The following is a 14,655-nucleotide window of genomic DNA, read 5'->3' as shown; positions in this document are numbered from 1 at the left end:
GTCAACCGGTTGCACTAGATGCTATTTAGGGGTGAAAGGTTACAGGGGCCAACACTTTTTAGGTGCTTTGTTAAAAATGAGAAAGACACTGTTACTTACCTTCTTTACAAATGTAGCCACTCGGCATCGATCGGATAAAATCCACGGAATTTTGCTGTTGTGATGTGAAAAAAAAAGTTTAAGAGTAATGGATATATATATTCCCTTTCTTTCTGCATTTTGTCCTTGTTATCATTAGTCATCTTACTGGTAATATGTAAGTAAGAAGTTAAAAATGTTATTGCTAGTGTTGTATTTACAGATTTGAGTTTCTTTACCCCCTGCTGGAGCATAAAACAATGTCTGTGTTTATGCTTAATTTCTGCATTTGTTCTCAGTGTGACACCCAGATTCTTCTCATTATCTTTAATGGCTTCCAAAAGTGAGGCAACAGATTGGTAAATTACAAAGAAGACATAATTTTCTGCTTATTAGAGGCTATGCCTGTCATTTAAAATCATCTGGCAGTGCTGTAATTTGTGTTTTTTATTGAACCTGTCCTGATTTATTCTCTTGCCATTAAAGGAACTAAACATGTGTGGTTTTATACTTTTATTTTGAAAATAAAAGATAATAGAAGTACAAAATGAAGTGGAGTTATTTACATTTTTTTTGAGCACATTAGTTGTTTCCTATTTGATTTGTGAAACATATAATAGTTTTGAGATTGCAAAGTGTAATTGTTAAAGCCTTGGATTTTTGTCTAAGACAAGATCCTGCTTAAAAGGCTGCATTGTGAAGGGAAGCATAAGCCTGCATTGACCAACTCCCATTAGATTGTTGAAAACTATTCATGTAATTTGTGGAATTTTATTTTAGTTTGTTAAAGAAGAATGTGGTGGGGGGTTTTTTCTTTACCCCTGTTCCTTGTTAAACTCTTGCCTCATCCTTCTAAGCCCCTTATAATGTATATTTCACAGGGCTCAACCTGTAAATTTTGAACAAGGTTTTACTGTGGTGTTTTCTATAGTTAATATTCGCCTGTTTTCTTTTTTTGTTTTTTTCATGCATGCCTACATTTATAAAGACTAAACTAGATTTCTAACCAGTTTGACCTGTATGACTGCCGCATCCACTCTATAACCAGTACTGTCTGACTAATGCCCTTTCATCGAAGGTGTGACGGTTTTTTGCAAACATCTCAAAGTAAATACTATGCGTTTGTGTCGGTTTGATTTTCTTGGCTGTTACATTGTTCCTGAGATTTGAGGGAAGGTGTGCCAACCTCAGGTTCCTTGTATCTGGTTTGTCAGGTTCATCTCTGTCACATGAAGGCAGCCATAGGAGAGAATGTGCTTCTAAAAGGTTTGGATGCAATTATTACTCTGTATGGTTGTTATGGTTTGAGTTTTCCAGCTTGCCTGACTTAAGATGCCTGTCAGCTCTACTAATAAATACCAATCAAAGTGGATTGGCTTATGTTTTACAGTGGTTAAGCAATCCCCCCCTAGTTCCAATGATAAAGGCAGAAAGCTAGTAAGGCAGTTTATGTAACCCTTTCCACTGTTTAGGTGTACTGGCCTTTAAAGAACAGCAAATTATAAAAAAAAATAATGAACTAGACTTGTGAAAAATTATTTTGCTAATGAATAGATCAGGATTTTATAAAAAAAAAAAAGGGTAGATGTTATAGTTATCTAACAGATGATTTAACAGTGGCAACTTTAACAGTTGAATTCCTACAAGTACATTAACTTCCCTGAAGTAAAATAATCAAGGTCAACAGTTGTGTTTGTGTGGAATTTGGTTGTCGTACAGCTGAGTTGATTAACTGATTAATTCATTTCTAAAAGAAAAAAAAAAGTAAGCCTTTTTTTTGCCTCGTAAGGTATGTTCAGAGGGGCTCAGCACTAAATTATGCAAACTTTAGAAGGCGGATGATCAAATAAGCAACTTTTCACAAGGTCAAGATGTCTTGGAGAAATAAATGCATTCATTGTTTTTTTGCTGTTTTTTCTTTTTTAGCAAGCCTCACAGGACTATCCAAGTACTTTTAAAGAAACGTCAGGAAGCGTGCCAGGGTGGTTGGCATGCTGCCCGATCCCTGTAGAACTGAGCACTGCTAATCAGCTTGCAGAAAGAAAACTTTTTTACAAGATGGTTATAAACTCTATGACATTTTTCAGTCACACATTTTGATGCATTGCTAGTGACTGATGGGAGAAAAGTACTTTCCCTACCCCACTTACTGCTTTCTACCATTCAATTGGCTGAAACAGCTTTGGTGTTTCAGCCAAAGGTGTTTTATAAGTGTGCCCTCAGTCATCAGCATTGAGGCCAAACGAAAGGGCTGATTTATCACTAAGAGAAAAAATCTTCTTAACAATTAAGTTTCAGGCTTATTGATTGCCAACAAATTATAAAACCAGAATTCTGTTCTACCATAGCTTTAAGCTTTTCTGTTATGTTAAATCATTTCTCTCTGATACTGTTTACCTCTAAGCTCACCATGTTATTGTGATATCAATAGCTTTGTTCTGCTTTTTGTTAAAAACTCGGATTGCAAAGAAGAGAAAAGTAACATGATCCATCATGCTGTTGCCAAAGTATCTCTTAGATGTTTTAAGTGTTTTTCTGGTTAAGTGTTTGTGATATTTTTCTTTTTACTTTTGCCACACAAAGACACTTTCACACCTGTATGCATTCTTACCTTGCATTTTGAGTGATTTTAATTTATAAAATCTGAGGTTTTAAGCTTAAATTAATGCTGATTTAAAATTGTGTTTTCAGGTTTACCCAAGTTAACTCCGGTGCTCTCCACACAGACACTCTTCTCTGACTGACCGACTGACACAAAGAAGGAACAGTTTTACATAGTCATAGGAAGGTAAGCTGCATGCATGCAAGAAACAATTCTTATCTTTATATCTATACGTGTAAGCCGTATCTTAAATCTTGTCTTGCTTTTTACCACAAATCTTTGCAAGTATCTCACCGTTGTGAGTAATTATTTATGAAAATTAGGTGGAAAATTAGAGAAGCCCTATAAGCAGGTTGGTCCCCATCCAAGCCGAGACAGTGACGCAGTGGGTTTGCTTACGTTCATGCATGTGTGTACATTTATCTTGTGGGTTCAGTCAGCAGTCTGGGTTGGTGTTGTAAGAGCCAAGATTATCATGTTCATCAGTGGTTCAACATGTTTAACGTGTTTAACTGTCTTTTAAATGGCATAAGGAGAGAACAAGGAAGCTTTTATTTTAGTTACTATGCAGCTGATGATAAGTTTGATAAGTTTGCTGCTTTTCTTGTGAGTCTGTAATTCTTGTGTGTATTTTTGAAGTGTAATAAGCGTACTATTTTAAGGTTATACTTTAGAGTCCTTGCTTAGTTGTGTCTCTATTCCCTTAATCTTGAATCTGAAGTAGCAGCCATTCAAAATGGCCCTTCCCAGTCAAACAGCAGTCAAATGGCAGCCATCTTCCAGCCACAGTCAAAGTTTTTTATCTAAGGAAAACCAGTTGATTGCATTGACTGATTGACTCGAATGCAATCCCTCCTTCTCCTCGACGTGCTTCTTTTTGCTCTGACTCCACCCTTTCCCTGAACTGACCAGTAGATGATGCTTCTCTTTAGATCTTAATGTCCACAAATCATGACAGAAAGAATATTTTAGTACAAAGATTGATGTTTATAAAAGGAATCTTAGGGGACCAGCCAAGGGCCCATCAAGGAAAGTGTTAAAATTTAAATGTCTATTACTTTAGTTTGTTTACAAAGATAAAATATAAAGTGCTGAAAAATATTGTTACATGCACTAAAAGTCTTGAACATAAAAAATATATGTATTTTATTGATTTAAGGTATTTAAAGGTATTAAAGCAAAGGTAACAAAGATTTTTGTTTGTCAAACTATGGCTCTTTATATATTATAACTGATGTATTTGTCCATTTAAAATACAAAATATTAAGGAGAGTTAAAGGCTTTATTCAGGCTTTACAAGCAGAATCGCTTCCTATGCAGTTTAGTTTTAATGCACATTAAAAAAAAACACCAGTGCTGTATGCTTACCGACTGTCATTCCTTAACTTTAAATGGTTGTTTTTTTCATGCTGCTAATGTTTGACAAACATTCATCTGTGTAATTCTGTTAAACAATCTAAAAAGGTTTGTTTTTTCTCTCTCTCTCTCTAAGGCTGCAGTGCAGCATGCTGTTTTCACACAGCAGTTAGGCAAAATATGACACTGACACCTTATCCTGTAGCGATCCCGGTCTATTACACACTTTGGCGTAGCACTGGTATGGCCTTTCAGGAGAACATAATCAACCGTGGTTTATATTTACAGCATTCAACATCAGATGCCACATGCTTCTTCCTGCCTACTTTAGCGCGGTCATACATTTTTCATCTCATAGACCAAAACAAAACCTTCCTCACTCGTTTGTGGCCTTGTTGTCATGATTATAGGTTCTCTACTAAATGCACTTTAATTTAAACTGTTTTTTTTATCACAGTTGGCCATGCTGTGCGGTTGAAGAGTTCACTCTCTGCTTTGGTAAACTGCCTACTTATGTATGTAAAGTATTTTTTTATGCAGCTCACCCCAGTGGCCTTCTCCACTATCAGTGTTTGGGGTCTGCATTAGTGGGTAGCGGTTTGAGTGAATCACTGGAGAGCCTCACAATATGCTCCACTGTTCTTCACTCAGCCATGGCTGCCTTTCCTTACCGTGGGAGGAGATTTTTTGGATGTTTTGATTGTGTTAATTTGCTCTGTTACATTTTTAGGGGTTTTAATTTGCAGGTTAAGTGATATATCTTGGAATGATTTACCAGGGTTAACTACTACAGATCTGATATGGGAGATTCCAGCCCCCTGAAATCTCTGCTGCTTAATTAACCCACCGCCACCAAAGAGGACAATAATATCTGTATTGGTCTTACCCTCTGTTAATATTGTAATGTTAGAGGTTGGTAATTGTGAAGATTTTCCATCACTTTTATGTTTCTAAATATTTCTACAATTGTGAAATCCATTAGAAAAAAGGAAATGCAACTCTTAATCCCATTTATGTGTTTTTTTTAAAGAAAGCCAAATTATTCAAGTACCTAACCTTTTTTTTTTCTAGCAAATATTTTTTTCCTTTTAAATTACAGAAACCAACTTGTACACTATTTCATGCACATATACACCATCTGTTGATTTTCTGGATTACTCTTACTCCTCGTTTTCAATCCCTTCTTACCACACACTCCTATTATCTCTTGCCTTTATTACTGTCCTTGTGTTTCAAGCTTTCTTTGTGTCTTGCATCTTTCTTGGCCCTATTTCACCTTGTCTGTTTATCCTCCTGTCTTCTTCTTTCTCCTTTTCTTCCCGTGTGTCATTTCTTCTGTCTTCCTTGCCCCTTCAGCCGCAGTGTCCTTGAGGAAGCAGTGACTTTGCTGGTGAGCCTAGCCATGCACATCCCATCTTTTCTTTTTTTAAATGCCTCAGTCAACATACTGAATATACACACACTGATGCACATGTGTCTTTAAAGGCAAGGCAGTGCTGTCAAGCAGAACCAGCCTTTACAAGTATATTCCTTTTGTTCTCAATGAATAATTTAGCCTGTGTCATTTTGCAGGCATTAATGCAAATATTGACAAAGCTGCACCAGAGAACACTGAGATCGGTGTCTGTAACGTTTAGCACGGTTTCTGCCCACACACAGTTTAGACAAGCAGACACCTGAGAGGAACGTAAAGTGACTTCTCATCTGTTCAGTTCTCCATCTTAGCAGATACTTGGCCATATGAATCTTCTACATCTACATCAGATAAATGTCAGCTTGTCTGCTCAAATATTTGAGTAATAAACATTTGATTAAATACATAATTTCAATTATATTTACTAAATTTTTTCTCACAGTTGCCTTAAGATTACATGATGGAAACATGATCCTGTTGCGCCCTGCTCTTCATTAGCAGTGCCCTCCTCTAATCTGGGATCTAGAAAGACCGTTGTGACAGTTTTCCGTGGCTTTTGAAATATAGATGGAGTCTGATTGTCTGGTTGTAAGATGAGACGTGATAGTCTCTTGACGCTGTTTGTTCCCTTTTGGCCTTTGTTTTCCATTAGAGCGTGTATTTGGTCGCTGCTTTATCCTACCACCTTATGCCTTTTCCGCTGGGGATCGGGTATCTTCTCTGCAGTGCAATGTATGGCAGGTGCTCTTTTGTAATCGCATCCTAAATTCTGTTTCTATAGATGTACTCCTAGTCCTATTTTGGTCAGAGTTTTTAGATTAGGTATGCAAGCAATGTCAGATCTTTTTACACACATTAACTTATTTTAAGATTTTCTTACACTATCTTATTGTCTCCATCACATCCCTTTATCTATGTTTTTACCCTTTTTACTTTCTCTCTCTTGCTTCCTTATGTTTGTCCCACATTCAGCCGAAAAAAAGGCTCCTGTAACCATGGTGACCATTCCCAAAGGAAAAAGTTGAGGACGAGTCTTGTTCACACTCACTTTCCATCCTTTCTGCCAGGCATTGTTGCAATCTGGTGCGTCATTTCATGCACAAACCAGAAAGCAGAAAATAAGTATTTGACTGGCATACTCTTTTTACTCTTATTAAATATGTATTAAATATCTCAGCACTGCTGCCTGGTAGCAATAAGGTCCCTGGTTCAAATACCAGTTTAGGTTGTTTTTGCAGAACCTCTATGCTCTGTCCATATACCCTTATGTATGTTTTTTTCTGGTTCTCCAACTGTAACTGTAACTGACTGGGTGTAATCCATCTCTCATCTAGCTTGTTAGCATTACCTTTATTGTTGTACCCTTGACCAATGGATGCTCAAAGAGATGAGATTGATGAAGAATAAAAGATTCCAAAGGATTAAGTGAAATGGCAGATCATGTTGAAGATTATTGTAATTTGTTTGTTAATCTAGCACATCAACGGCTAAAATCACTATGAAAAGGAGTTACTCTTTTATTTAACCAAGTGCAACGATAGACAGCTTTTACTGATTGGGTTACTGATCAAAGAGCTTGGAGCTTTTGTGCTAAATTAATGTACAAAACCTTTCAACAAAATCCAGATTCTTGAGATATATAAACATTCTGTCATGCTGATCCATGTAGGTGGAATCATGGTGTTTAGTTTTGCTTCACTTTGGAAGCTGTTTTTTCTTCTTTTCCTCCAGCTTTTCACCTTGAGCTGAAAGTCTAGATGGCTTACACTTGCCTACCACTTAGTGCTCCAATAATTTCTAGCAGGCAAAGGAAATCTTCAACGTCTTTAAACTTTGGTCATGTTTTCATTCTTTTGGTGTGATTTTGTTTTGGTCTTTTTCTTTTTTACTAAATCCTTCAAGGGAGGAGGTCTAAATGTGTCTAAAAAAAAAAGTTGACAGCATAGTTGTTTTGGGCAAATACTAAAAAAAACATGCATTTGCATGTTAATCAAACATGGCAGCCTCTACCAACAGGTTCTTGCCCCATCCGCGCATCTCTGGTATCATTATATGGGGTTAGGAGCCCCCTACATTTTAGTTTAATGGCCTGCTACACTGAAAGTAGTCATCACTATACTGAAAAAAGGCTAATACACTCATTTTTTATAAGCGTTTCAGACTTTGAATGGCCTCTGGATTTCCTTTTCCAGGATTCTGCTCGGTGCATTTTTTTACCATTATTAATTACATTAAAAGTTGTCAATCTTACTCCAGTATCCTTTAATCACTCTAGCAACCATGGAAACTGTGTTAATAAACACGTTAAACACACTCCTTATTTGCACATTAAGTTGAGAAACCTGTCTGTTTGAGGACCTCTAGTCAGCACTAAGTACAGGTGCTGGTCATAAAATTAGAATATCATGAAAAAGTAGATTGATTTCAGTAATTCCATTTAAAAAGTGAAACTTGTATATTATATTCATACATTACATACAAACTCATATATTTCAGATGTTTATTTTGTTTAATTTTGATGATTACAAATGACAACAAATGAAAATCTCAAATTCATCATATCAGAAAATTAGAATATTACTGAAGACCAATAAAAACAAAGGATTTATAGAAATGTTGGCCAACTGAAAAGTATGAACATGAAAAGTATGAGCATGTACAGCACTCAGTATTTAGTTGGGCCTCCTTTGGCCTGTATTACTGCAGCAATGCGGCGTGGCATGGAGTCGATCAGTCTGTGGCACTGCTCAGGTGTTATGATAGCCCAGGTTGCTCTAATAGTGGCTTTTAGCTCTTCTGAATTGTTGGGTCTGGTGTATTGCATCTTCTTCTTCACAATACCCCATAGATTTTCTATGGGGTTAAGGTCAGGAGAGTTTGCTGGCCAATTAAGAACAGGGATACCATGGTCCTTCAACCAGGTACTGGTAGCTTTGGCACTGTGTGCAGGTGCCAAGTCCTGTTGGAAAATGAAATCTGCATCTCCAAAAAGTTGGTCAGCTGCAGGAAGCATGAAGTGCTCTAAAACTTCCTGGTATGTGGCTGCGTTGACCCTGGACCTCAGAAAACACAATGGACCAACACCAGCAGATGACATGGCACCCCAAACCATCACTGACTGTGGAAACTTTACACTGGACTTCAAGCAACGTGGATGAAGTGCCTCTCTTCTTTTCCTCCAGACTCTGGGACCTTGATTTCCAAAGGAAATGCAAAATTTACTTTCATCAGAGAACATGACTTTGGACCACTCACCAGCAGTCCAGTCCTGTTTCTCTTTAGCCCAGGCAAGATGCTTCTGACGCTGTCTGTGGTTCAAGAGTGGCTTGACACAAGGAATGCGACAGCAGAAACCCATGTCTTTCATACGTCTGTGTGTGGTGGTTCTTGAAGCACTCACTCCAGCTGCAGTCCACTCTTTGTGAATCTCCCCCACATTTTTGAATGGGTTTTGTTTCACAATCCTCTCCAGGGTGTGGTTATCTCTCTTGCTTGTACACTTTTTTCGACCACATCTTTTCCTTCCCTTCGCCTCTCTATTAATGTGCTTGGACACTGAGCTCTGTGAACAGCCAGCCTCTTTAGCGATGACCTTTTGTGTCTTGCCCTCCTTGTGCAAGGTGTCGATGGTCGTCTTTTGAACAACTGTCAAGTCAGCAGTCTTCCCCATGATTGTGTAGCCTATAGAACTAGACTGAAAGACCATTTAAAGGCTTTTGCAGGTGGTTTGAGTTAATTAGCTGATTAGAGTGTGGCACCAGGGGCCATCAATTTTGAACCTTTTCACAATATTCTAATTTTCTGATATGATGAATTTGAGATTTTCATTTGTTGTCATTTGTAATCATCAAAATTAAACAAAATAAACATCTGAAATATATGAGTTTGTATGTAATGTATGAATATAATATACAAGTTTCACTTTTTAAATGGAATTACTGAAATCAATCTACTTTTTCATGATATTCTAATTTTATGACCAGCACCTGTAAACGTCGACCAACCGCCCTTCGATGGTCCGAGTGTTTTGGGTGTTTTTCTACCCAATAAATGATTGTTGCTACATCAGTGTGTAAACCATGATCCTGCTCCCACTACTGATGATTCAATCCATTCATTTTGTAAGGAAAAATATGAACGTTACCAAACACCCAACTGCCCACCACCATGCTCATAAAAGATTCTTGTGAAAACTATGGGGTCTAACCTTTCCAACAACCTATTGCACGTTTCTGTCCATCGCAGTGAGGTGTTGCAGTGTTTGAGGGTGACAGAGGCTATAAAACAGGAAGTCAAGGTTGCTTTACACACGGCTTGTCTTTTTAATACACTTATCTGCACTCAGTTTATGATGCAGAGGGAGAATTCACTACAATGGAAATCATTTACTTTTACTTAAAACACATTTTTTATTTTTTATTTTGTGTGTTTAATTGCTGAAGAACGCTGTAAAAGTCTTGATATGAAACTGTTGTGAACTGACCTTTAGATTTATTTAAAGCTACAGTGTGTAATTTTCAGCGACATCTAACGTCCAGACTGCAGACTGCAGCAACATGAACATCTCCCCCCCACCGCTTCTCCCCCCAACAGTACGGCGAGCGTTATGGGACAAAATGTCTTCCACGACGTCGGAATCACCTACCTTCTCAAGTGATGAGGTTTGTTTACATAGATAATTTTACAGATAGTATTTCATTAGTCTGTGTAGGGTATAGATTTCATGTAGACTTTAGATAATGAATATACCCGTTATTTTTTCTACATCGTTGTGACGTTTTGGTGAGCTGCTTTGCATGGTGATATAAACAGACGAAGTAATTGTATTCATTAGTTTAACAGCGAGATTGTGTTCGCTGGAAGAATATATATTCCCCGTTTACAGAGTCCAAGTCTTGTTTGTGGCACGGGGGTTACAAGGCGAGGAAAAGGGAGAGGAAGAGGGCAGAGAGGCCGGGGTGGGCGTGCAGCCAGGGCCAGGCGAGGGAGAGGAGCCAGCGGGGTGACTAGATCAGAGGAGGAAAGGCTTGAAGATCTCCAAAGGAGCCGGAGAGAAGTAACCGAGGTATATATCCAGAAAATTATTTTACAGAAAATTACTGAATCATTACCTGTGAAACGTCAGGGACGTTGCTGAATAAGTATACTGGAGAGTAACAGCATCATCACGCAGCATGTTACTGTTTTAGACAGGTTTGAGCATCATGTACTCCAAAAACTGCAGTGATATTAGCATTTGATAATATATTAAAACATCACATGTATTTGTCCTGTGTTTAATTTTCTCAGAGACTTATTGGGGAGATGACCCTGGAGGAGCACAGGGAGCTCACCACCCAGCTCCTGGAGAGGCAGCCAGGACTACTTTTTGATGCCCTGATGATGCATCAGCTCAGGCATGGTGCCCCACCGTTTACTGGTGTACAGGGAGTACCATGGTGTACTTGTGGTAACTGCAGGGACATGCCTACAGACCGGGAGAGGATATGCTGTGGCCAGGATCCAGCTCACTGTGTAAGCCGGCTACCTCACTTCTCCCAGTACTGCTTGGAAGAAGGTTTTTTACGTATTCATAGGCAGTACAGGGAGGAACTGACAGTATTTGGGCAAGTTAGGGGGCCTGGGGATGACAACCGGGAGTACCGTTATGCAGCATATAGGCATTTTATTTTCTGGCAACATGGCTCTTTAGGCCAGGGAAACCGTGTTGTCATCCCCAGCTGCTGTGTTTGGAGCATCAGGGACAAGTTCCCTGACCCCACTGGACATTACACAGGATTCATACCAGGCATCTGAGTATTCTCCCTGGCCCTCTGGCATGTCAATACAGGACCACAAGTGCTCACAAACCTGTGTGAACATCATCAGGGCATCAAAGCTATTTTTCCTTTTTTTGTGGTTAGACTTTACTATTTTTTATTATCTTTCAAAGTATGTTCTATTTTTTTCACTGCAACTTTGTCCAGGAATTATTTTGTATTAAATTATTTATTTGTGAAAGTTATTTGTTTTTGCAATTGTAAATAAAATCTAAAAAATTACATATACCTGTTGTATTTGTCAGTATATACATATAAGCATGGACCCATAGAAAAAGTACTTTCCTGTTATGTTTGTAAATGATAATTTCTAATTCAGGCTACACTAATGTACTTGTGTTATCACAGGGATCAGCTTTGTCCATGTAATTTTAACCCAAAGAGGAATCTACAAAAATAACTTATGTTGACACAGTTTATAATCTAAATAATTTCCAAGTTAAATATTTTGGCCATCTCTTCAAATCTTGACAATATAAATAGAAACATTGTACAATCATAAACCTGCAGTTTCTAGTGTATAAATAGTTGTAAACAGCTCATTTCATCTTCACCAGAACTGTCTTTGACAAAGTCAAAAAATAAAGTATAATTTCTTGTTTGAACTGAAAGCTAAATGCACCCTATCATCCTGTAGTTCTGCCTTCAACTCAAATTTGTATAAAAAATACAATAGCTATAAGAAAAACAGCGGATCACCAGCTATGCATCATTTATTTACTGCAGTGACATAGATATTTTCACTTGTGCAAAAGGGGAATATATTTCCCAGCAATATCTGTACACATCTGAACTCGTTCATTACAACTTTTTTTCATGTTGTATGAAGCAGGATGTCTGAATCACATATCATCAGGTGGACTGAAGACTGGTCCTGTTGGAGACAGTGTCATGATACAAGTAGTTAGTATAGTATTGCACTGATTTCTGTTTGTGGTCAACATCTTACTTCACTTGTCATGCAAGCTATACCCTAATATGCCACAATTGAGGCAAATAAATGTGTGTGACTTACCTAGACCTCTCTTGACTTGTGTTGGCACAAGTTCTGATGTGGCAGGTGCAGTTATGGGGGGCACCAAACCGAGCCTCCTGGGGTCATCTGGTCGAAGGCTCCGTCTTCGCGGCATCCCCACCTCAGTCACAAGTCTTCTTTTAAGAATTCGTTCCTGCAGCTCCGGGATATAGCTGTAGTTTTTTTCAGATTTCAGGGCATATACACTGTATCTTCTGGCGTTTTTGTTGTACAGCCTTCTGAAACTAATTAGACAGATTACAACACTTCAGAGTCAGTTTTTTTTCCCCCACAAAAGAAAAAAATAAATAAGCTCTTTTAAAAAAACATAGATTAAGAGTGTCAGTATGTGCTGTAGTTACTGGGAGTATTTAGTTGTAAGTTTATTAGACTTACATCTCTTTGCCTTCGGCTGTTTTCATTGTAGGTCGGTTCCGATGGAAGTTGTAGTCAAGAGCAGCCAGCAGAACTCTTGCCTCATAAACTGGGGGACTGAAAGCATGACGCTTGCTGGCATACATCAGAATATGGTTCTGGAATGCTTCTAGGTCAGCAGTTGATCTGATTGAACAGTAATTGTAAACTTCAGTGTTTGCAAAAACAACCACAGAATAGTATAATGTACACAATGTGATTTTGTGTGAAGCATTTAGATGCACTTTACCTGAAGCGTAGGTATTTATGAACATTCTTCTGCCAACGCTTATTGAGAATAATGTCTATTAAAGCTTTGTGGCATTTGGAGTCTCTCTGGATCCACTCCTTTCCATGCAGTTCTTCCAGATGTCCATGTTCGCATTTTCCTGTTTTCCATGTGTGAATGTTGCACACATGGTGGGTGATGCCAATCCATAGTGTCTGTGTAGAAAGTAGAAAAGCACTGTCTTTTTCATACACAAACTGTATCCTGAACTACATTAAATATGTGTGCAAATTCTCATACACATATGCACTTACAAGACACTGCTCAGTTGTGTCAGCCATCTTACAACACCACCAAAAATGGTTCACAATGTCTTTCAGCCAGACAAAGAGGGTTGATTGTCCTTTGATTTTTGCTGCCTTTAGCAGAAAAACAAAACATATATAAAAGGCAAATGACATAAGGTATTCAACCATATTACATGTAAGGGTAAAAGTAGACACATTTTAATGTTGAAGAAAACACCTGATTGATTAGCTAACTTCAGTCATACTGTAGATGCCTATACAGTCATCACTTTATAATTAATGTAAATGATAACATTTGAGCCATTTTTTAACTTACAGCTGCTATTTTTTTAGCCAGGTTTTTGGCACCATGCCACATGTCCAGACTGTGATGAATTCCAAGTGCCTTGTATTTGCCTTTATCTGGGTCTGCAAAGTAGAGAAACATACAATATCACTACAGTATTCTAGTAATGTTTAAAACAAAGAAATTCATACACTTTATCAGATAAAGCCTTACTCATAAGGGCCCCAATCTGGGCATGAGCATCAGTGCAGACCTCTACAAGCTTTATCTCTGATGTTAGCTTGTCTACAGTCTGGATAAAGCCCTCCCTCTCCATGACAACAGAGTTCCAGGATGTGTGCCGCTTGTCAATGGTGGCAACATAAATGATCTCTTTGGTGTCATTCTCCATGGTGGTGTAGCTGCAGTACTGTGCACAGTGGCCTGGTGAGTCATTTCTTCCATCCGCTGAAAAAGTAACAAATACAAAAAGGCAAAAAATAAAATGATCAGCTGCTTACAATCACACTGTCCTTGTCTAATGTCTTTATTACTCGTTGAGCTATGTACCTAGAACAACAACATCTTTCCCTTGAAGGGAACTGAGGGCCTCACTCCTCCTCTCTTCCCAGAAGTCTTTTATGGTGTCAACACAGTAACTGTCCTGAATGGAGAAGAAGGTGTTCTTGTTCACCATCCCCATGTTCATAAATTTGAACAAAAGGGCAACCTTTGCATAGTTATTGCCAGACAGTAAAATGTTGGTGGACAAGAGAAAATCTCCTATTTGCATCCCAAACTTCATTTTTGCCTGGGAATTCCATCTCCACAAGCTGTGTCCTTTGGGACAGACCTAAAAGTCAAAGACATGCGAATAAATAAATAAATAAATAAATAATACTGGCTTCCACTAGAAAATTGTCATAGCTAGACAACCATAATCTTACGATGTGCCACAAGGGTCTAGACTTACCCATTCCACACTTATTGCTGTCCCCTTGGTAGCGATGTTTATCTCAAATGGGGCACTGCTGTTGCAAAACGTGCCAGTCTGAAGAAGAGCTGTACACTTATCCACCGGCAGGATCAGAAATGTGGCCAGTTGTTTCAAGCAGTCTTCATAAACTATTGCTGCTCTGGCACCGATGTCATCCT

At 38.3% G+C, this 14,655-nt stretch overlaps 2 protein-coding genes across 7 annotated transcripts in view; both read left to right on the top strand.

Annotated features, from left to right (window-relative positions):
- Positions 1-14,655, top strand: part of LOC119782608 (spermatid perinuclear RNA binding protein) — a 113,730-nt gene that overhangs the window by 33,233 nt on the left and 65,842 nt on the right. For all 6 annotated transcript variants that reach the window (XM_038283627.1, XM_038283629.1, XM_038283630.1 and 3 more), the window contains exon 2: positions 2,770-2,866. The gene's annotated coding sequence lies outside the window, so the exon portion shown is untranslated. The remainder of the gene's footprint in view (positions 1-2,769; positions 2,867-14,655) is intronic.
- On the top strand, positions 10,062-11,411 carry LOC119782610 (P2X purinoceptor 7-like). Its single transcript, XM_038283632.1, has 2 exons — positions 10,062-10,111; positions 10,740-11,411. The coding sequence occupies exons 1-2, from the start codon at positions 10,067-10,069 to the stop codon at positions 11,244-11,246; spliced, it is 552 nt and encodes a 183-aa protein (XP_038139560.1). The 5' UTR covers positions 10,062-10,066; the 3' UTR covers positions 11,247-11,411.

Source organism: Cyprinodon tularosa, unplaced genomic scaffold (assembly GCF_016077235.1).
Source record: "Cyprinodon tularosa strain WSP-4 unplaced genomic scaffold, ASM1607723v1 ctg196, whole genome shotgun sequence".
NCBI classification, from domain to species: domain Eukaryota; kingdom Metazoa; phylum Chordata; class Actinopteri; order Cyprinodontiformes; family Cyprinodontidae; genus Cyprinodon; species Cyprinodon tularosa.
This window is presented reverse-complemented; position numbering and strand designations above follow the sequence as displayed.

Coding starts and splice junctions, on each gene's coding strand:
- LOC119782610 (XM_038283632.1), top strand. CDS start 10,067: ATGTCTTCCACGACGTCGGAATCACCTACCTTCTCAAGTGATGAG. Junction 10,112..10,739: donor CTACCTTCTCAAGTGATGAG/GTTTGTTTACAT, acceptor TAATTTTCTCAG/AGACTTATTGGGGAGATGAC.